This window comes from Cervus canadensis, chromosome 18, assembly GCF_019320065.1.
Source record: "Cervus canadensis isolate Bull #8, Minnesota chromosome 18, ASM1932006v1, whole genome shotgun sequence".
In the NCBI taxonomy this organism is placed as follows: Eukaryota; Metazoa; Chordata; class Mammalia; order Artiodactyla; family Cervidae; genus Cervus; species Cervus canadensis.
The window spans coordinates 56,632,081-56,655,020 of record NC_057403.1 but is presented as its reverse complement, the minus strand read 5'-3'; the positions used below and the strand labels follow the sequence as shown (position 1 = coordinate 56,655,020).

General features: G+C 48.2%; 1 protein-coding gene and 1 pseudogene across 3 annotated transcripts in view; one reads left to right on the top strand and one right to left on the bottom strand.

Annotated features, from left to right (window-relative positions):
• Nucleotides 1-22,940, top strand: part of PLCG2 (phospholipase C gamma 2) — a 166,498-nt gene that overhangs the window by 70,493 nt on the left and 73,065 nt on the right. For all 3 annotated transcript variants that reach the window (XM_043434869.1, XM_043434867.1, XM_043434868.1), the window contains exons 6-9: nucleotides 4,206-4,290; nucleotides 6,002-6,085; nucleotides 13,015-13,058; nucleotides 14,659-14,731. In XM_043434869.1, the coding sequence (XP_043290804.1) occupies nucleotides 4,206-4,290; nucleotides 6,002-6,085; nucleotides 13,015-13,058; nucleotides 14,659-14,731 (286 nt within the window). The remainder of the gene's footprint in view (nucleotides 1-4,205; nucleotides 4,291-6,001; nucleotides 6,086-13,014; nucleotides 13,059-14,658; nucleotides 14,732-22,940) is intronic.
• LOC122420409 lies at nucleotides 15,054-21,460 on the bottom strand (annotated as a pseudogene).

The window sequence follows — 22,940 nt, the reverse complement described above, 5'->3', positions numbered from 1 at the left end:
TGTAATGACCCGCCCGCCAACCCACCCCGGCCATCCCCACTCTATTTTCTGGGAATCAGTCACTAAGTCCAGCCCATGTGAAAGGAGGGCAAACTGTTTTTTTCACCTCCCCTTAAATCGTAAACATGTTTACATTTCCTTGTAACTCTTTTGGGACGGGTATCAATGCCTACATTATAATTCAACCAGTGGGATTTGATATCTAGCTTGAAAAGTTGCCTTTTGTTTGTCATTTGGTTTGTGTCTCGTGTTTCAAAGTGGATGTACGAAGTGGTAGGAAGTGCCCCTCACAAGAACCACTTCTGGGGTCACTGTAGGATTCTGGCCTTAGTGCCAGGCTCCGCAGTTCCGTCTGCTTTCTTAGAATTTCGTCCTCGTTGTTGCTGTTCACGTTGAAGGGGCTCCTTGAGGTCAGGGATCTGGCTGGTTGGTCAGATGAAACAAAAGGCCCCTGTTCATTCCTTCGTGTAGCATCAGACAACTAGATCGTTCCCGCTTTGGAAGCTTTCCTTATGACATCTCCAGGCCTGGGGACACTGGGTCTAAGGCAGGAATGTTTTAACATTTACCCTGGCCAGATTTCCAGAAACCCCCTCTTTTTGAATCTGTAGAGTTTAGTTGCCTCTTATCTGGGAATTAGGTTTCTAAGGTCAGTGCATTAGGTGAAAACTTCTCCTGTCAAAATACCCCTTGAGAAAGCCCCTGGACCTTCTGGACGGCCCCTGGAACTGCATTCCTCAGGGTGGGGCTCACGAGTGGGTCCTGTGGAGGGGCCTGCAGCCCTCAGGGTTGTGGACCAGCCCTCAGGGTTGTGGATGTTTCTTTCCTACCTTGCCCTTGCCCCTTGGCCCATAACCCTGACTTTGCATAAGCCGAGCCTGCACTTCCTGTTCTTGCTCAGCGGGGCCTTCAGGATGCAGAAGGGGCAGGTTTACAGGTGTGTAGTCCGGTTCTCTCTTCAACAGGAAGGCAAATCGGTTCCCCGTGGTCAGCAGTCCTGGCTCCAGGACAGCCTGGCGGGGGGCGGGTGGTGGCTGTTCCTGCCCCACAGAAACTCTGCTTCTGTCTGTTTGGGTGGGGATCACAGATTTTCATTTCCAGCAGATTCCCAGCTGATGCTGATACTGCCGGTCCAGGGACCCTACTTAGAGGAGCAAGCTTCTAGAGCTGTGCTGTCCACATGTGACTATTTAAATCTAAATTAATTACAGTTAAATAAAATTTAAAAAATTCGGTTCCTTGGTCGCCCTAGCTGCCTTAGACTGCTCCGATCTAGAACATTTGCAACACTGTAGAACATTCTGTCCGGCAGCACTAAGGTTTGCTCTCAGCTCTTCACACTCACTGGTTGGATGAGTTTGGGTAAATTGCTCAAATTCCCTGTGCCTTGGTTTCCTAATTTGTAAAAGAGATCCCGGTTCCTACCTCCTGGGATTGGTGTGAGGATTTAGTGGGTTAGTGTGTGAGAAGTGCTTGGCCAGCGCCCGGCCTGCGGTGGTGGGTGTGGTGGTGGTTTAGTCGCTCAGTCGTGTCCCACTCCCGCGGTCCCATGGAGTCCGCCAGGCTCCTCTGTCCATGGAGTTTTCCAGGCAAGAACACTGCAGTGGGTTGCCATTTCCTTCTCCAGGGATCTTCCTGACCCAGGGATCCACACCCGGTCTCCTGCATGGCAGGCAGATTCTTCACCATCTGAGCCACCATTGTTACAATAAGCCAGGGATGGTGGGCCTGTTGGTGATCAGCTTCAGCGTGGCAGGGAAGTTTTCTGGGGCCATCAACCCCCCAGGGTGCAGTGTGGTGGGATCTGGGACCAGGCCAGCCTGAGGAGGGGAGGGGCCCTGGTTGTTTATTGCCTCTAGGGCAAGGAATCATTTTTTTGCCATCTCTCCCCAAAGGAATCGCCCCAGTTCCTAGCCCACTTCACAGGCCGAGCCTGCAGGGAACAACGTGAGCTGTGGGTTTGTGTGCGGGAAGCTTATGGAATGCGTAGGGGACCCGCACCCATGGAAGTGAAGGCCGGGAGAATTGTTGGGCTCAGATGCCGTCGCAACCACGGTCTCAGCTCCCTGGTGGACCTCCAGGATGGCCCTGCAGAACTGCCCCGAATCGAGGCCAGAGGGCAGGGCGTGACCGTGGCCAAGGCCCTCTCTTTCTTTGAGGACAAGTCCTGGACAGGGAGAGGGGTGAAGTTGGGAGCTGCTAGCTTCCTGCCCTCCAGTGGCTGAGAATCCGAGTGCCAGTCCTGACTGGGGGTCAGGTGGGGCCTGACCACACGCCCAGGGCGGGGAGGGAGGGAGAGGTCCCTGCACCGGAGCCTGGAGGAGCTCTTCAGCCCCCGCCTTTACCTGGAGGCTCAGCTGCTCTGCTCTGAGGGGGGTCCATTGGAGCAGGCGGGCTCGGTCGTCCCAGCGCTCAGATTCTCACACCCCAGGAGGCTGTGTTTGCTCCCCTGGCCCCCAGCAGCTGCCCTGGCTCCCGGCTCCCCAGTCTGTCTGTTCCTGGTTGTGGGAGAGTCTCTTGGCCCTGCTTCTGCCTGGAAGTTCTGGGTTTCGCAGGGCACTCTCTCCTCTCCCCTGGTCTTGGATGAGCCCCCGGGGCCACCGTCTTGGCCAGACCCTCACCCTGCCTCGCTTTGCAGCGCCAGCCCCCACCCCCCCAACTCCCCTCCCTTCACCCCACTCTGGCACGCTGTTCGTGGACACCCCAGGGCAGGGTGGGAAAGGGGCCTCAGCCAGTCTGCTCGCTGCTCTGCCCGGCCAGCCCCGCCTGGCGTGCTGGGGACTTTGTGTGGCTCCCACCGTCTCTCGGGGGAAGCCCTGGATGCCAGCCCCAGGAGCAGGGGGCACAGGGGGCACCAGGCCCGTGACGGTCTCTGGCGTCAGGGAGGCCGTTAGACGAGAGGCAAGGATGCTGGGGGTGGGGCCACGAGGCGGCCAGGAGGCCGCTTGGCCGTCTCCCGGGGTGGCTGCTGGCTGGGACGTGCCGCTTCCTTCTGGGCGAGTAGACGGGGTGGGGGAAGCGGGGCTGCCGTCTGCCCACAGCCTGGGCAGACTTCCTTCCTGGCCGCTCACAGCCCCTGTCTGCTCTGACGTCTCTGAGAACACGGCGCAGTTTTCTTTGGCCACAGCCAGAGGCTCCCCAGGACCACCCTTGCTCGCTCTGCTGAGCATTTGGCTCTGCAGCCACAAGGGTCTGGAACGCGCGTGCCCTTGACCACCTCCTCCCCCGACTCTGTTCCTGCCGTTCCCTGGGAGACAGCTAAATGCAGCGCTTACAGGCAGACCCAGAGGCCAGCTCCTCTGCAGTCTTATCTCCCACATGCCACACTGAACCTCTCTGAGCCCCCGTTTCTTCACCTGGAATGCGGAGGAATCATGGTTGTCCTTGTTCAATCTCTTAAATCATGTCCGAGTCTCTGCAACCCCATGGACAGCGGCACGCCAGGCTTCCTGGTCCTTCACTATCTTCCGGAGTTTGCTCCAACTCGTGTCCATCGAGTCGGTGATACCAATCAACCATCTCATCCTCTGTTGCCCCCTTCCTTGTCCTGCCTTCAGTCTTTCCCAGCATGAGGGTCTTTTCTAATGAGTCGGCTTTTTGCATCAGGTGGCCAAAGTATTGGAGCTTCTGCTTCAGTCCTTCCAGTGAATATTCAGGGTTGATTTCCTTTAGGATGGGCTTGTGATAATGGTGATAATGATATCCGCCTTCTAAGGTCTTTAGGGCAGCTCTGATCTTGAGTGTCCTGGCCCCCGCCCTCACTGCCTGTTCTGAACCCTGAGGGTTGAGTGCAGTGAGAGGCGAGGTGACATCATTGCTTGGAGGTATCCAGGGCAGCCTGGCACATAGTAGGTGTTCAGAAAAGGTTGGCTTTTCCCCTTCCTCATCTCTGGCCTTCAGGGACCTCCTTTTGGTTTGAACCCCAGTGACATTTCCTATCTACCAAGGTCATCTGACAGTGTTTCTGCCCACTCCGTGCATCTCCACCGTGACCCGCGTCCACGGCCAGTCCCCTGACGGTGGGGACCATCCTTGCACATGGGGTATCACCCCCACCTTGACCTCGGGCCCTCTGTCCCTAGTCAGCGGTCACTCAGAGCTGGTGGCAGGTCTTCTCGTTGAGGTGGGAGCTGGCGGGAGTAGCCAGACCTTCCACTGTTGAAAGCCCTCAAGTCTGACAGAGCTGGGGTTCCCCTCTTTTGCAGCATCAGCCTCCGGGAGTTGAAGACCATCTTGCCCCTGGTCAACTTCAAAGTGAGCAGTGCCAAGTTCCTCAAAGATAAGTTCGTGGTAAGTTTCGCGGCTCAGCCTGGCGATCCCGGGGTTATGTGCGCCTCTCCCACGAAGCCACCGCACGCCTTCAGGCGCTGTTGCGTGGTGTGCCCAGGAAAGCCCTCCGCCTCCAGACTCATCCGTCTTAGTCCAGACCAGGGGAGCATGTGAAGCTCTCAGGCCTGCGTTCTCCATCCTGACAGAGGGTGTCATCCAGGAAGACCATGTTTACCGAGCTGCTTGGCTCAGGATGTTTCCATCAGTCTAACTTTCCCTTGCCCTCACCAACCCACAGTCTGTTTTTCTTTTAATAATATGAACACATGTGTTTCATTTGGAAAATATTATGAACGATTCCTTATGGAGGTTGCCAGGGAGGTGGCATTTTGTATGCAAGCCCTGATAGTGGAGCTGTCGGAGTTGGCTCTTCTCTGCCCTTCCCCTCCTCCCAGCGCCCCCTCCACCTACCCATCCTTCCTTCCATCCCTTCTTCCACCATCATTTCATTTCTGTTCCTGTGTAGTTAAGCTGCTGGTAGATCTGGGGCAGGTTGTTCCATGAGTGAGGGGAGAGCATAGGTTGGGTGGGGTTCTTCTGAAGGGTTTAAGGATGGAGATGACCCCTGGGCATCCTTTCTGGCCTTCACAGAGGTCCGGACTCTTGTCAAGGACCCCCAGCAGGACTCCATCCCAAGAGTCCCAGTTGGAGGGTCTTGGGACCATGTCACAGGATTCCTCAGCTGAAAAAAGCTCATTCATTTTGTACCCATGAGTTCCCAGAAGAGTTAACCCATTTTTTTTTGGCCATCTTTTGGCCCACCCCCATCATTTCCAAGTAGTCCAAGAAGGCAAAACCAGAGAAGGGTGGGGATTGAGAGAAGAGAGATGGGAGAAGCATTTACCACTGGCCATCCCGTAATTGGGATTTTGTCCCTTATCCTGCCTTTACCAAGCAGGTGCTACGTGAATGTTACCTGGTTTGATTTCAGGAAAGTCCTAGTGGGGTAGTGGCAGTTCTCCCGTTTTACAGAGGAAGGAGCTGAGGGTCTGAGGGGGCTAAGTGAGTTGGACAAAGTAAAGTGAAAGTCACTCAGTCGTGTCCGACTCTTTGCAACCCCATGGACTATACAGTCCATGGAATTCTCCAGGCCAGAATACTGGAGGGAGTAGCCTTTCCCTTCTCCAGGGGATCTTCCCAACCCAGAGATTGAACCCAGGTCTCCCACGTTGCTGGTGGATTCTTTACCAGCTGAGCCACAATGGAAGCCCAAGAATACTGGAGTGGGTAGCCTATTCCTTCTCCAGCAGATCTTCCCGACCCAGGGATCAAACCTGGGTCTCCTGTATTGCAGGCAGATTCTTTACCATTCTCAGATGGTAAAGAATCTGAGCCACCTAGGAAGCTGTGCTTTTAAAAATGACCTGTGTGTGTACATACCCTATAAGTATGTCTAGATTTGAAAGATTCTCCTGCCCCAAAAGGAGGGCTTCTGCATTATGCCTGTTGGAGTTCTGGCTGAGACCCTTCCCTTTTGGGGAGCTGAAGGGTCTTACCTGGGGTCCCCGGTGGGTATGTTCTCCAAGCAGGGAGATTGGGTTCAGAGGAATGCAAGTTTGCTTTTAGCCAGTGTTGAAGCAGAGCTGGCCAAGTCTGTGAACAGGGAGGAGGCATTCTTGTGGTGGACACCAAAAATTGTGTGGTCACTTTTTTTTTTTTTTTATATTTACAGGAAATAGGCGCACACAAAGATGAACTCAGCTTTGAACAGTTCCATCTCTTCTATAAAAAACTTATGTTTGAACAGCAAAAATCGGTAAGATGATTCTTTTTTTCCCCATTCAGTTTTTGAAGGTTTTGATAGTTTTGTTTGACCTTATTTTTTAAAATTGAAGTATAGTTGATGTATAATGTTATATAAATTATAGGTGTACACTTTTTAAAGGTTATACTCCATTTATAGTTATTATGGAAATATGGTTGTATTTCCTGTGTTGTACCACATATCCTTGTAGTTTATTTTGTACCTAATATTACAGTTTGTACCTCTTAATCCCCTACCCCTGTCTTGTCTCTCCTCCCTTCCCTCCCTACTGGTAACCACTAATTTGTTCTGTGTATCTGTGAATCTGTTTTTTTCTTTTTCTTTTTTGTTATAGTCGCTGGTCTGTTTTATTTTTTAGATTCCATGTGTAAGTGATATCGTACAGTGTTTGTCTTTCTCTGACTTATTTTACTTAGCATGATACTCTCTAAGCTCATCCATGTTGGGTATGGCAGTATTTCAATATTTCATAGAAATAATGCAATGTTTCATTCTTTTTATGGCTGAGTAGTATTCCATTGTGTGTGTGTGTGTGTGACATCTTTATCCATTCATCAGTTGATGGACATTTAGGTTGCTCCTGTATCTTGACAGTTATTAATAATGCTGCTATGAACATTGGGTTCATGTATCTCTTTGAATTAGGCTATTGTTCCTTTTGGAGGAGTGGATATGCTGGGTCATATGGTAACTCTGTGGTAAGTTTTTTTGAGAAACCTCCATACTGTTTTCCACAGTGGCTGCATCGGTTTATATTCCCACCAACAGTGTCTGAGCGTTTCCTTTTCTCCACATCCTCGCCAGTGTTTGTTATTCGTGTTCTCTTTGACGATGGCCATTCTGACAAGTTTGAGGTGATAACTCATTGTGCTTTTGATTGACATTTCCCTGATGATTAGCGATGTTGAGCGTCTTTTCTTGTGCTTGTCAGCCGTCGGCATGGGTAAGACGATTCCTAAGCCAATGATGAAACGATGCTTCTCTTTCCCCTGGGTTTTGAAGTCTGGCCCATTCCTAAGAGACCCATGAGAAGTGTTCTGTCTCCCTTCTAGTCCAGGACATAGACAGTGGGAATGTCCTGTTTTCATCTGTTAGATAGGCAAAGGTCTTGAATGGGATAGAGTTGAGGGGACAGGGTGGGGAAATGACCGTCTCCTACCTTCTTGGTGGGAATGTGAGTGCCTGTTAGTCTGATTGGAATTTAGTCTGAGACTATTAAAGTAAAAAGGTCCAGCTAACTCTACTGTGTCAGCTTGTTCTGGAAGGAAATTTACCGAAGTATTAATAGTTAACTACCTCTGGGTTGAGGGATTATGTGTGTGTGTTGTTCCTTTTACAGTTGTGTTCCTATAATGAGAATGTTTTTTGATTATGATAATATGCTATTTTAAAATTGAGATGGGCATGCATTTTGACCTGCCAGTGGCACTGGGGGCTCTGTTTTAGAGAAATGAAAGCACTGAGACCTAGGAATGTATTACCAGGCTGTTTACTGCAGCATTACTTATGCTGGCCGAATACCTGGGAGCCATCTGAATGCCTCTCAGGAGTGTAATAGCCTGGTAAGTTATGGTCCAGCCGTACTGTGGGACCCTGCAGCTGATTTAGAAGCCTGAGTTCATTGGGTTTCTGTCCTTCCTGAGAGCTGTTGATGGTATTTTATGAGGAAAACCAGCAGCAGAAATGAGGAGCCAGGTCTGACTTCTTGGTAACAAACAGTAATCCTTCTGTATACGTCTGCATGTGTTTCTATGAACAAGGAGAAGAGTACGCACACCTCACATTTAATGTTGATTTTCTGCATGTCCTGGAGGGATTTGGGAAAATATGCCGGCAAGATAATTAAATTTTTCTTTGCATCCCTCAGTTTTCTTCAGCTTGTTCCAAGTAGCACACTACTTTTGCAGTGAAAAAAAAAAAAAAGAAGTCCCATTAAGCATAAGGCGTAAAAAGGGAGGTGCCGGGTGCAGTGCGCGGGGCAGTGTGCCTGGTGGTCGCCGCTGCTGTTGCTGTCGGGACAGGGCCCTGCAGGCGGCCGAGGTGGGTCTGGAGCAGGGAATGGGCAGGGCTCTGTGTGATCTTGGGCCAGCCACTGACCCCTCCCGGCCTCAGTCTTCCCATCCGTGCAGTGGGCGTGATGAGTCTCACCCCACCGGGCTCTGGGGAAGACGGAACGAGGGTTTGGAGGTCAGGAGTGCAGACGTTTTAAAGCGATGAGCATGGGAGACAGTTACCAGTCACCTTCTTCCAGCAGACTGGCCGCAGGGCCACACCTCTTGATAGTGACCACTGACTGTGGGTCTTTGGATGTATCTGAGGCAGAGAAATGGGAGAAGCATTTCTTGTCTGCCTAGATTGGGGAAAAATACATGATTGTATAGAGTAAAAGATTGAGTTGCAGTGTGTTCACTTTTTTACCCATGTAATAATTAGTGCTTGGTTTGCCAAGTAGAGTAGAAAGAAATGGTAGACTTTGGGAGTTGAAAGAGTTAAATTCCAGCCCCCAGGGGTTTTGGGGGAAGCCATCTTGCTCCATCACTCAACCTCCTCTATAAAATGAAAGTATTAAATCAGGTCTTTGGTTATACAACTTTTTAAACTATCCAACCCCCTCTTCTTTTTTATATGAAACTTTAATTAAGACAATTCTGCTGCATAAAAGCTGATCAAAACACTTTTTAGATTTAAATCTACAGCTTTCATTTATAATCAGATTTTGAGAGCAATGAAAATGTTGTGATAATAGTGTGTAAACGAAGTCCAGAATAATGCCAATTGCTGTCTTAGGCAGTTGACCAGGACTGAGAAAAAGTTGATTCACTCAAGATAAGCAGTTGCAAAAAAACCAGTACTTATCATTTGCCGTGACATTTCAAGCTGCTGTCTCATCAGATGGAGGGCAGGCAACGCTTGGGAATACGTTTTGCATAAAAGCTGTTGTACGTGCCAGTACAGGTTACCCACTGATAATCTCCACCATGATCAAATCCCACATAAGAGAACTTTTCATTGTGGTTCTTTCTAAAGCGAATGTTTGTATGTTTGAGAGGGAGGAGGGAGAGAGAAATTTAAGTCAAATTTCTGCATAATCCATGAGTCCTAGATGGCCAGTTTTTTGGGGGAAATGTCTGTACCTATCAGAAGTTACCCCTGATGGTCAGAATGCCACATTCAGCCGGCATTTGGTTGGTACTTAGCCTAGTGGTTGAAATGTTTTTTTCCCATCCAAGTACTAACCAGGCCCGACCCTGCTTAGTTTCTGAGATCAGATGCGATCAGGCATGTTCAGGGTGGTATGGCTAAGTGTTTTTTAAATGAATTGCCTGTGTTTAAAACTTGGAAGGTTTCTTATTAAGATCCAGATTTTTTGCTTCTCTTGGGGAAAAACTATCATGTTCTGGCTATCTTTGGCAACCTCTGAGTGGAGGGAAGGATGCTTTCTGGCTTGCCCCAGCCCTGCCTGCCACCCCCACGCAGCTCTCTTTACTAACTTAGGGGCCAGGGTCACCCTCCCTGGTCCCCAAGACTTTGTGGGTCAACAGCCTCTTCTCTGTTTCATTGGCAGGTATAACTGTCCTGTCTGGCAACTGCACGTTTTAATTCAGTGAACTTGAAATTTGATTAACAAAGCCCCAGGCTCTATAGATAGTTGCTGGTCCACTTGAGAAGCCTCACTGCTCTTGTGTATGTAAATGCCTCTCCCCCAACTGTCAGCGGGCTTCCCTTGTGACTCAGCTGATAAAGAATCTGCCTGCAGTGTGGGAGACCTGGGTTTGATCCCTGGGTTGGGAAGATCCCCTGGAGAAGGGAAATGGAGAATCCCATGGACTATATAGTCCACGGGGTCGCAAAGAATTTCACTTTCACTTTCCAACTGTCAGCATATCATTTACTTCCCGAGTGCCTCGCTGGAAGCTCAGGGCAGAGAAAAGCATTACCTTGGTGCTCTTAGGGGTTCAGCTGGTTTTCTTGGGCTCCTTGGGGTGATAGAGCTGTTCATGATGGTTGGTGATCCCCAGACTTAAGTCCAGGGAGTGGAGTCCTGCTTATCAGTAGCTGTAGATTTCCAACTTGAAGTTGCCAGTTCCTCTTCCTGTCTATCTACCTCCTTACATTGCTGCACTGAAGCCTCAAAGCTTCTAAAACTTTGGCAGTAGAAGGAGGATAAGAACTTAAAATTTCATGTGTGTCCACCCTCGGGAGAGGGGTATATCTCTGACTAGGTTGTAATAATGGTGTTATAAATAAAAGATCACAACTAACATTTGCTAAGTGTAAACTCTATGTCGGGCACTGTGCTATGTCTTACATGCATTTAATTCTCCTCAAGACCCTGTAGGATAGGAACTCTTATTATCCTCATTTTATGGACCAAAGATGCTGACACGCAGAGAGGTCACTTGCTGGAGGTCAGGTGGCTACTACAGAGCTAGAGCTTCAGTTCTCCTTTGCTCAGCTTCACTGCCCACCCACTGATACTTCTTTTTATTTTTTATTACTTTAAAAATACTTACTGTTTATTTAGCTCTGCTGGGTCTTAGTTGCAACATGCAGGATCTAGTTCCTTGACCAGGGATGGAACCTGGGCCCCCTGCAGTGGAGTCTTACCACTGGACCACCAGGGGTCCCTATTGGGGGGGGGGTGTGTGTGTGTATGTAGTTGTTCAGTTGTGTCCAACTCTTTGCGACCCCATGGACTGTAGCCCGCCAGGCTCCTCTGTCCACGGAATTCTCCAGGCAGGAATACTGGAGTGGGTAGCCATTCCCTCCTCCAGGGGATCTTCCTGATCCAACCCAGAGATGGATTTGGGTTATTGCAGGCAGATTCTTTGTCTTTTGAGCCCCTGGGGAAGCCCCTCCCGTTGATACTTTTTAATTTTTTAAACTTTTGTGTTAAGGGAAATTTCAGACATAGACAGGCAGAGACAATAGTGTGACAAACCCCTTTGCTTTCAGTCTGGTCCCTGCTCTGTACCCCAAGGGGCTGGTTCCTACAAACATGTTCTGCCTCTGCACACAGGCTTCTGGGGGTTCAGAAAGTGGGGTGATGTGACCGGGAAGCTGGAGTGTACCTCCAGGTCTTTCCTGGCTCTGGAGTCACCTCTGAAGTAGAGGCACCCCCCTCCTTCATCCTGGCTCCCCGTGTGGCTGGAATGGAGTGGAGCTTTTTCTCTGCTTCATTGCGTGGAGAGGAAGGGGCTGGCTTTAAGTAAGAACCACATGGAGTGGAAACACTTGGGAGGGGAGTCACAGGTGGCCTTTCTCCAGGTGTGGGGAACCAGTCTCGGGGTTTTTTGAGAGGATCTGTTCTTATGCCCCAGTTGACCCAGCGATGTAAGGGCCAAATGAGTCCAGAGAGCAAACAGCATGCCCTCCCTAAAATCCTACCTCCTTAAAAAAAAAAAATAGCCATGCTATAAATCAGGGATTCCCCAGCCTCTGGGATCTAATGCCTGATGATCTGAGGTGGAGCTGGTACAATAATAACAGAAGTAGAGTGCACAGTGAACGTAACGTGCTTGAATCATCCTGAAACCATCCCCCCTCCCCAGTCCTTGGAAGAATCGTCTTTCACAAAACCTTTCCCTGGTGCCAAAAAGGTTGGGGACCGCTGCTGTAAATGACATGTATGTGAAAGGAAGTCCTTCTAAGTCTTTCTAAAAGAGTGACTCCTAACCTTTTTTGGTGACCTACTTCTTTGAGATGCTGATTAAAGCTACAGACCATCTTTCCAGGAAAAGAAAAAAAAAGTACATGCACAGACTCCTGCAGACCGCCTGAGGCTTCCTAGGGGCCAGTGGCTACCTTTTCTAGAACATTGATTTTCCACATGTCATCCTGGAGCGCAGGCTGTTTGGCAAGAGGACTGGGGCATCGAGGGCAGGAGTTGTTTTAGATTGTTAGCATTTATAGCCTGCCAGGAGCTGCGTTTCCGTCTGTGTCCTGAATTACTCCAGTGTTGATCCAACAGTCTCAGTAGAGACTGTTGCAATCATACTGCCTAACTGGAAATGGATGCAGCATGGGTGTGCATGTATGTGTGTGTGGTATGTGGGTGTGTGTGCATCCCTGCACATGTGTGTGTGAGATGCCTGCTAGGGAGCTGGTGTGGTGGTGGCTGGGGACAGGGGTGTCCCCGGTCCTCCTTGTGGAGGAGCTTACCGCCCTTCATCAACAGCTGGAGTACGAGCAGGCCCTGAAGCCTTGGACTAGAGCTCCCGATATTTTTTTTTTCTCTTGAATTCAAGGATGAGAAGTGAGCCCATTGAAATATTAAGGATTTGAAATGTAGTTGTGAGGGTGCAGAAAGGGGTGTGTATTTTCTGCTGGGCGTGCCAGGCAGGACAGCGGTTTAGAGAGTACTTTGGTGAATCTTTGAAAGGCAATGTGCACACCTGGTGTCCAGGTTCTTTCCCACCCAGGAATCCACCCCACGGAAGTGCTGGCACAAGTGGGTGAAGGTAGATATGTGGGCACATTCAGTGTGATACTGGATGTGTTAGCAGAAAATTGAAGGACAGACATGGAATACAGAGTGGGTTTTCAAAGTAGTGAGGCAGAGCAATTTGAAGTTGCTAAATAATGTCCAAAGTGTGAAACAACAGCAAAAATGTTGGAAGACATAGACGTAACATAAGATGATAAGATATAATTTGATAAGATATAATTAATTGAATATCTATAAAATGAACTCAAGATGGAGAACTACCAAATTATTATGAGTGATTGCTCCTCAGGAATCAGGCTGTGAAAGAGGTGAGGAAGACTTCCACCTTTTGTGTCAAGATGTAAATATTTGAATGTTTACAAGTCACATAAACGACCATGGTAATTTTTTAACAAAAACTCTGTTTATTTTCATTGTCCTGACACGTCTAATTTTCTTGTTTTGTGTGTGTGTGTTCTATTTTCTGTTTCAGATCCTTGACGAATTCAAAAAGGATTCTTCCGTGTTCCTCTTGGGGTGAGGCACCCTACTGGGTTGTAGTTCTGGGTGGCTGTGCCAGGCAGTGGCGCCCTTGTGGGTCTTCCCAGCCCAGCCACCTGACCTCCAGGAGGTCACCTCTCTGGCAGGCACTGGTCTCCACACAGACGGGGTCCCCTTGCTGGGGAACTGACTATCCTGACACTCAGTTCAGTTCAGTTGCTCAGTCGCGTCCGACTCTTTGCGACCCCATGGACTGCAGCATGCCAGGCTTCCGTGTCCATCACCAGTTCCTGGAGCTTGCTCAAACTCATGTCCATTGAGTCATGGACTCTAATCAATCCAGTGCCATGAATAAATGTGCACAGCAGCAGGACTTGTGGAGTGTTGGGAGGATGGCCCAGAAGGTTCTGTAGAGAAGCCTGCTTGCTTCAGGACGTCCTGGTTAAGCAGGTTGAATCGAATTAAAATGAGTCGAAGCACATAAAGTGCTTTGTGTGGTGCATGCCAAGGCTCATAAATAGTGGTGATGATATGATGGCTAAAACAAGTCTGCAGGACCTGTGAGGCCCTTTACTGAGCTTACTGATTCCCCAGGTGGGAGATCTGTAGTGTGCTGTGTCTCCCAAGCCTCTCCACCTGGGAGAAAGGTTTACTGTGGAGTTAACAGCACCTAGAATGTGATTTGTGGTCTGCCGACCCCGGCCTGCCTTTAGGAACCAGCCCTCATTGATGAAGATGCCCTGGCAACTGTTCCTCTGTTGAGTTCTAAACCAGAAACCTGAAAACTCCAAAGTATTCATTCATCTCAATGAATCTGATTTGTTTGCAGGGTTTTACTGAAAAGATTAGTGTTGAACCATGAGGCTGTTAAGAAAAAAGGCTAGAAATACACTCAGAGACAGTAGACTTTGGACCCTGAGTGTTTAGTAAAGGGATAAAACTTATAGCGTGTTTTAGCTCCTGTATTTAAAACAAACCCTCCCACCCCCACTGCAGATGCTCAGGGAGAGGTATGCGTTTCCCTGGAGAGCCCTGTTTTACAGGACGTAGCTTGTAGCCCTCCTGGCCGCTTCTGCTGGTCCAGTGAGGTTCTTTGTCCAGCTGATCACCCTCTCCAGGAGGCCAGCGGTCAGGCTGAAGGAGTCCCTGTCTCAGGCGGAAGATTCTCCCATTAGAGGCCCTCCACTGGCTCCCTGGCCCTGGTCTCGCATATTCCAGCGGGTTCTCCCCACCCGCCCAGAGTCGGGGCTTCATCCAGGCCCCTCTCCTGCCTCAGAGCAGACTCTGGGGTCACTTCTCCAGCATTGCCACCCCCTAAATGCACTCCACGGCCAGCCCCACCCTGGCCTCCACTGTCCTGCCTGCCCTGCCTGCCCCTGCGGGACCGGCTGGGAGCAGCTGGGTGTGGATTCCAGGGCCTGATTCTCCGGGGTTCTGGTGTCAGCGCCCCTCTTTGCATCCTCCTGGGTCAAGGCTGTCATCTGAGTGACCTTTGTCTTCCCATCGGCCAGCCCACACCTGACCCCGTGGGGCAGCAGTGGGGGGCTCGGCTGGGCGCCCGGGTGGCTGCGGGCTGGGACCGCCTCCCAACTGCTGACCTCCCCTGTCTAAACACCATCTCTTTCCCCGAGGGCAGCAACACCGACCGGCCGGACGCCTCTGCTGTCCACCTGCACGACTTCCAGCGGTTTCTCTTGCATGAACAGCAGGTGAGGGGAGAGCAGGGTGGGGGGCGCTGTGCCCACAGTTTGTCACCTTGTCGGCATCTGCCGTCAGGAAACAGGAATCGTCTCCTTGCCCAGTGGCGCCTGAGGGCTGTGGCTCTGGAATGAGGCTGGCCTCGCAGCAGCCCCTTCCCTGGGCGCAGATGGAGGAGGGGGCGATGGGGACCCTCACCTGCTGGCCTCTGCTCCCCCGCCTCCGGCTTGTCTTGGGGGGCCCTTCCCCGGGAAGCCATCCCTGGCTCGGGGAGGATGAGACTCAGGTGGACGAGCCTGCGGGTCCTGCGAGGGATAAGGCAGCATGCTGTCCTTAGGTGACCCGTGGGTGTCTCTCGGGGTGCTTGCGGGTGGGTCCCGAGCTGGTGGCTGAGTCGGTGTTTGTGTCGGGCAGTGGTTTTTTATGGTGCCATCCGGGCAGGGGCTGCAGAGTCAGGTCAGGGCTATTGGCGTCTAGTGGGGGGAGCCCAGGGCTGCTGTGAGGCAACTGCACCCCACCTTCGCCCCACTCCCGCAGCAAGGAATCCCCCAGCCCCGCGTGTCAGGAGTGCCTCAGGGAGAAGCCAAGCTAGACTGAGAGAAACCTGGCATCCTGTCACGAGCCGTGTGACCTTGGGCAGGTGGTTCGACCTGTCTGTGCCCCGCTTTCCTCCTCTTTGAATGGGGCTGAGAGCCCTGCCTCTCAGAATTGTGGGGTTCGGAGAAGATGGTGCTGACCTTTGCGTGCATGTGTGGGTATGTGTGTACACACATAGTCACATTGTCTGTTCAAAAATGTTATTTCTACCACTGGAGTTTCACGTATTTTATTCCCTTTAGTTGTTTTTAAAGATTTTAAAAGCCTTTATTGAATTTTTACAATACCGCGACTGTTTTGGATTTTGTATTTTTTGGCCCTGAAGCACGTGGGATTCTTAACTCCTTGATGAGGGATCGAACCCTCACCTGTGCATTGGAAGGCACAGTCTTAACCACTGGACTGTGAAGGATGTTCTTTATTTCTGTTTTAATAGACTTTTTAAGAGCAGCTTTAGATTCATGATGATATCCAGCTCATTTACTTTAAAAAATACTTTGTATGTACAGCATCTCAAACAAACACAAAAGTAGACAGGCTGGCATCATAAACTACTGTGGACCCGTCATTCAGATTACAGAATTATGAATGTTTTGCTACTTTCATTTCATCCCTCTTCCATCCCCACATGCACGTGTCTCCCTTCCCTTCCCTCCTCCTTCATTTCTTTGTTGGCAAATTCTAATGGAAACCCCAGACTCTGTATCATTCCATTTGTAAATACTCCAATATGTCTCTCTCGTGAATTGGAGTTTTTTTTTTAACAAAACAGGACAATAGCACTCCTGTTAACACCTTTCGCAACCAGCGCTAACTTCTTAGTGTCAGCACCCATCCCGTGTTCAGATGCCATTGGTTGTAGGGAGATTGATGAACAGAGACACACACTTGGACGAGGCCGGCCGCAGGAAGGTCCAGGCGGAGCGGGTAGCTGCGGTGGTTCATGATGAATGGTGATCAGGATGCTGGGGTGCATGGGAGTGACCAAGGGAAGTCTTACTTGCCCGCCTGAGACTATGACACAGGGCAGGTGAAATGAGGGGGATAGATGAAGTCTCTTGGACCCAATTACATGTAAGGTGCTGAACTGCCCGGAGATTGAAGCAGAGAGAGAGGCACCCATGCTGTCTGCTTTTTCTCCATGCTCTTGCTTGCACTGAATTACTCAGTTTTGTAGGGAGGTGTTGGAGTTAAATGGTGAAACCCCTGGGGACAACTTACCATGTATCCTGGATCCACCGCCTCGTGCAGGGTAGTGATATTCCCGGGAGAGTCCATTCCTGGATCCACCACCTCGTGCAGGGCAGTGATATTCCCGGCAGGGTCCATTCCTGGATCCACCGCCTCGTGCAGGGCAGTGACATTCCTGGGAGAGTCCGCTTGCCCCACACTGGCCCCATCACTGGGCTGCCCTCAGAGGTCAGGGTCACGGGCCGGCTGCAGAGTGCAGAGAGTTCGGATCCCACATCCGGGGGCCAGGACGCGGGCAGACTGCGTGCCTCCGTGTGCATGTGCGTGGTGGGAGCAAGGGGTGGGGCCTGGGGCCATCAGTCACATGGACCCTAAATGTCTCTGTGGGTCGCTGAGCCGGTGACCCGGGGCCTGGAGGCTCATGTGAAATAACCGCTGCACACTTGGTGTGCGAGTTAGTGCAAGTTTCTCAGAAAACACTTTGGGAAAAATGCAGTTAATGTGGAAACTTTGAAAACAGCCTTCTGCACTTTAATAATTGCTCTCCTAGGAACTTATCCTAAAGAAATGACAGCAGCATATTTTTTTTTTGGAGGTAGGGTGTACTTAATACAATCAAATATTTCAAGTATAATTTACGTGAAACATAACTTGGAAAATACATGTGCTCCGATGCATATATTTTAAAAAGCTTTATGTAAACCTCATGTCAGGAAATGCCCATTAGTTATTGAAGATGGAGGGCAAGGAGATTATTATACAAAAGTATTTTGAGGGACTATCTTATGCTTCATTAAAACAAAGGTTTAGGTTGTTTGAAGTAATTAGGTAAGAGCAGATAGGAAAGCTACAGAAAAAGAAAGCAATCAGAATGATATCCACCAGATAAGATTTTGAATATTCCTTCACTCTGAATTCTTTGCCAGCTAAAATATTTTCTAGATCACTCCAATTTCCACGGTGAGACTTGTTTACATTTGGTATCAAAACTAATGATGACATTTATTATTTTGGTTTCACTCTCCTTTTGGCGTCTTTATGTTTCTTTGGACAGTCCATACTTAAGTTGTTTGTTCTGATTTCCCAAGAATTCCTGCTAATATTACTTCCCACTCCTCTCCAGAAAAAGTCTGAGCCATGAAGTCTGTCATCATTCTTAGAGAAGAGGAAAAATCTAGTAGTCTCTTTCTCAGGTAATGATACTTCTTCAGGGCTGTGCTTTTTGTCATCTTCTTCAGTAACGTCTTCCTCTTCTGAACTGCTGTCTTGGAAACCAGGGTCTCCCTGCCAGGTGATCTTCCCAGGTTTTACTGCTTCAACTCTATAGGTCTCTTCCTTTTCATCTTTGGCATCAGACTCAAAAAAGGAAAATGTGAATCTGCTGGTTTGTTCATCCCAAATCATCAGAGCTGTAGGGTCCTGGACTACCTCAGCTTTCTCTCCATCAGAGTCCAAATTCCAAGATGTGTCATCTTCCTTTCCACTGGTATCTTTTACAGTCTGGAATATTTGTTTTAAATCTGTAGCAATGTTATAATCCTATCACTTCATGGCAAATAGATGGGGAAACAATGGAAACAGTGACAGATTTTATTTTTTGGGTTCCAAAATCACTGCAGATGGTGACTGCAGCCATGAAATTAAAAGACGCTTGCTCCTTGGAAGAAAAGCTATGACCAACCTAGACAGCATATTAAAAAGCAGAGACATTACTTTACCAACAAAGGTCCATCTAGTCAAAGCTGTGGTTTTTCCAGTGGTCATGTATGGATGTGAGAGTTGGACTATAAAGAAAGCTGAGTGCCGGAGAATTCATGTTTGTTTGGTTTTTTTCCCATTTATTTTTATTAGTTGGAGGCTAATTACTTTACAATATTGTAGTGGTTTTTGCCATACATTGACATGAATCAGCCATGGATTTTGAACTCTGGTGTTGGAGAAGACTCTTGAGAGTCCGCAAAAAGATCCAACCAGTCAATCCTAAAGGAAATTAGTCCTGAATATTCACTGGAAGGACTGATGCTGAAGCTGAAACTCCGATACTTTGGCCACCTGAGGCGAAGAGCTGACTAATTTGAAAAGACCCTGATGCTGGGAAAGATTGAAGGTGGGAGGAGAAGGGGACGACAGAGGATGAGATGGTTGGATGGCATCACCAACGCGATGGACATGAGTTGGAGCAAGCTCCAGGAGTTGGGATGGACAGGGAGGCCTGGCATGCTGTGGTTCATGGGGTCGCAGAGAGTCAGACACGCCAGAGACTGAGCTGAACTGAACTGAATGTTATAACACATTTCTTTAGACACCTCAGGTAGTTTCTCAGCTTCCTCCCTTTTCTTCTTTTGTTTTGCTTTACTTTCTTTGAGTTTATCATCTTGCCTTCTTTCATAAGCGGCATGGTCATGCCTCATTGAATCATAATGTCTGATGTCCTTAAATTTCTTTGCAGCTACTGATCCTTTGCTTGTAGAATTGCTTAAGCTGATCTGCAAAATGCTCTGCACAACATTCAGGGCTTTCAAAAAAACTTTTCTGCAGCAAGCTCTTCCTCCTCAGCAGTTTTCTTTTCATTTATTTCTTCCTGTTCCTCTTTACTATCACTTTCTAGAAATCGGGAGCCAGTGCCAAAGTGAGACTGCAAATTCATGAGCTTCTGTCCAGCTCTGCCCTCAAACTGAGGTTTAATTCTGAACCTGTTATTGTCATCTTCAGAACAAGATTCCTCATCATCACTGCTGTCAAAGAGCTTCCCAGAGGCTCTACCCATGGACTCTTACCAGTTCCTCTCCTGGATGGCTTTGCTTCTGAGTGGATATCTCCTGTTTCACTTTCACTATTGGAACCAAAGATGATGTGCGTCGGCTTGTCCTCTGCATGACTGTCCAAATTTGCCAGAGCATTGTGCACCAACTTCTTTTGGACTTCTTTTGCTTTCTGCCTTGCCTCTAAGGCTGCCAAATGTTTCTGATTATCTTCAGCATGCTTATCCTTAGCACTAACATCTGATGAACTGTTAACAGAAAGTGGGAAGTCAGTTTTGCTTCCCTGGGAGTCTCCTTGAGAAAACCTCTGGTGGTTTCTTAGGGGCCTTGGAGCTGCACAGATGTGGCCTCCGATCAGAGTCCTCTCCTGAGTTTCTAGTCCTGTGGCAACAGTCTTCATCAAGGCCTCTGCTGCGAGTCTTAGCACCAGCACTTAAAGATTTCTTATCTTTCAGTGGCAGCAGACTAGAAATAGGATTCCTGTTTGTCTTTTCTGAACTGTTAGGGGACACCTGCTTTGTGACCCTGGCTCTCAAAAGAAGACTGTGTCTTTTGAGGCTGAATTTGGTTTGAGTCATTTGACTCCTTTGCATGTTGGAAAGGAGTCTGTTCACTTGATGGGCCATTAGCACACAGGGACCATTTTTCCATGGACATGTTCTTGGGTTCCTCAAGTTTCAAGGAAATTTGATCTTTATTAATATTGTTAGAGGCGACACTCTCTTGCAAGGATTTTTTCATTGATTCCTTTCCGTGGAGACAGCCCACTCCTTTGAAAGCCTGAAATTTTGACTTTAAGGTATTTTCCTTTGGTTTCTGTTTTCCATGTGGGTTCTCTTTTCCTTCTAAAAGAGAAGCCACAATCTCCTCGGGACGACTATGCTGCTGGCCTCTGCGGAGGTCACCTGGAGTCCTGTGGCTCTTGGAGGCCCTGTCACGCTTGGCCGTGGTTTCCTGGCCATTGCTCTCAGTCTTTTGGAGCCTCCTGGTTACTGCCAGCCAACTGTTCCAAATCAGCCAAAGTCAGATCCACACGGAGACAGTTTTCCATCAAGGTGTTATACTCCTTATCTCCTTCAGACTCAGTTGATTCTGATATGGAATCAGCATCTTCACTGGACTCAATCAGAGATTTGCAACCAAGAGCCTTAACTCTGTGACTGAGGGCTATCTCTATTTTTTCTTTTTTGTACTTTATTACAGCCATCAGAAAGAGCATGCTTTTTTAATGTTTTTCAAATAAGTTTTCTTGTACATAGACTTTTCTGTCTGTGAAAAATCTATACTGTTTTTGATCTTGCCAGAACTTTTTTCCTTGCAGTGATTTCATCTGTGTCTCCTGAAGCAGAATCACAGCCACTTTCTATAACATTATTTTCACTGTTGAGACAAGAGACACTGTTTTTGAGGCCTAAACCTGCTGAAGTATGAAATTTGTGAAAATCAGATTTAAAAATCATCCCTTACAACTTCAAAGGAATCATTTTCAATTTCATTTGAGGACCATGTCGTTTTTCTCTAAGTTTTCCTCTCTTGCAATGATTAGTCTTAATTCATCTTCAGAATCAGTATCATCATCAGATAGGCTATTTCTGTTTTTGGTAGTTTCTAAACCAGAAGTCTGAAAAAATACATTTTAAAATTTCTGACCATCATCATCATCAGTTGTAGAGGGTGATTTAGGAGTAATGGAATTATGGGGTGTTTCTTGTGCAACCTGTTGTTTTAAATGTGGACTCTGTTACGCCGCGAGGTTTTGATCTGATGGTTAGAGACGCAGCGGGACCCTCATTCCTCTATTGTCCCACTTTTATTGTCTTCTTGGCAGGGCTGTGAAAGTCAGAGAATTCTCCTTGCCGTTTCTTACTCATAGGATCATTCCCTCCTTCCAGTTCCCAAGTGAGGTTGGATATAGGGACAGCATTTGTGAAATCCTCCCCTATCTTCTTTAAGTTGTGGCAGTATTTTGAGGGATCATACTTCGGGATTTTACGTTTATGTTCATTCTTTAGATGAAGGACAGGGAAGACTCTTCCAGATTTACTCCCAACCCAGGTTTTGTGCCCTGGTACTTCTGTTCCTGGCAGTTTTCACATGGAAATCCACCACCTCCATCTTTTCTAACAAGCTGGTGTGATGGTGGCATTTTAATAGATGTGAGAATTTCAGAGAACCCGTCTGAATTTCCATCTGGGGACTGGTCAAGTGGGCTGCAGTCCAGCCCTGGGAGGGACAGGTGACGTGAACTGACCTGAATCTGATGTGTCTGGGACTCACTGTTGGGTCAGTTTATTTAATGACCTGAAGCCTCAGCTATCTTATTTATTTAACCAGAGAATAATATTATACGTAGCTCCTGGGCTTGTGTGAGTTCAAAATGAGCCACACATGACAAGGTTGAGGGCAAAGCCTGGCGTGCCGCCCTGCCCAGCGCGGACCACCTCACCGCAGTTAATTCTCTCCTCATATTCTCATCATTGCCATTATTGCAGTTGCCAGCACAATACCCCACACCACAGAGACACATTTTTTTTTTCATTTTCAGCCATGTGGCATGTGGGGTCTTAGTACTCTGACTGGGGAACAAGCCAGTGCCCCCTGCATTGAAATGGTAGAGTTTTAACCACTGGACCACCAGGGAAGTCCCAGCAAGTAGAAACATTTACTAACCCCCTAGGATATTCATATTTTAAACTCCTTTAGGCAGAAGATTTCTTTTTCACAGCCATTTCAGTTCCAGGTTATGTCGGCTCGGTACCCATGATTTTTTATGCAAAAGCTCTATAGGAGAAGGAAGTAGGAAGCTTCTGGCCTTTGCAGGGCATCTAGGCCTGGCAAGGTGTTTGCATTAAGTATCCTACAATTTGAGTCTCCTACTCTGGTATTCAAAGATTGTAACACCCTGGACACAAATGAACCAGCTGCTCCCCTGGCTCCTGGCTGTTGGGTGTCCTTCATCCAAGTCAATTTGCAAGAATCAACAGTGAGGCTTGTTGTTGACTTACACCTACCTCATTTGTGTCTGCCCGTATGCTCTTCTTTCAAACTTCCTGTTCTGACCTTCCCATCCAACCACACGTAGCTGGTAGCACATCTGGTTTTATTTTTCTTACAGATAGAGGTTTTAGAATATTAGGAATTCAGAAAACATGAGCCAAAATTGAATCCTTGGGTCATATTTTATCGTTTTGTCTAGGAATATTTGGGGATTTAGGGTTTGAAGAGAAAACAGTGAAGTTCTTTCCGTTATATGTTCTTTTTTCTAAGGGCTTCCGAATTTCTGAGACTGGGCAGAAGCTGTTTTTGAACTGGTCATGTATCTTTCAGACCTTATTGGTGTCTGAGTAGCAATACTTTGCTGATCTTGACCGATTCTGTGTCGGTTTTCCGAAGTTTGGTTATTTGGAAGCCTTGCTGTCCGAATTACTAGCTGTGTGAAGTTGGGATCATGTGATGTTCTGAGCTTCTGCGTCCTTATCTCTAAAATGACAGTGACAGTATGTGACTTGCAGAATTGTCTGGATGGAACCAGATGTCACAGGAGGATGACAACCGACCATTCATGTTGCTGTGATTTGAGCACCTTCTGTGTACCAGCTGCTGTTTTAAGCACAGAACTTTTTTTTTCCCATTTATTTTTATTAGTTGGAGGCTAATTACTTTACATTAT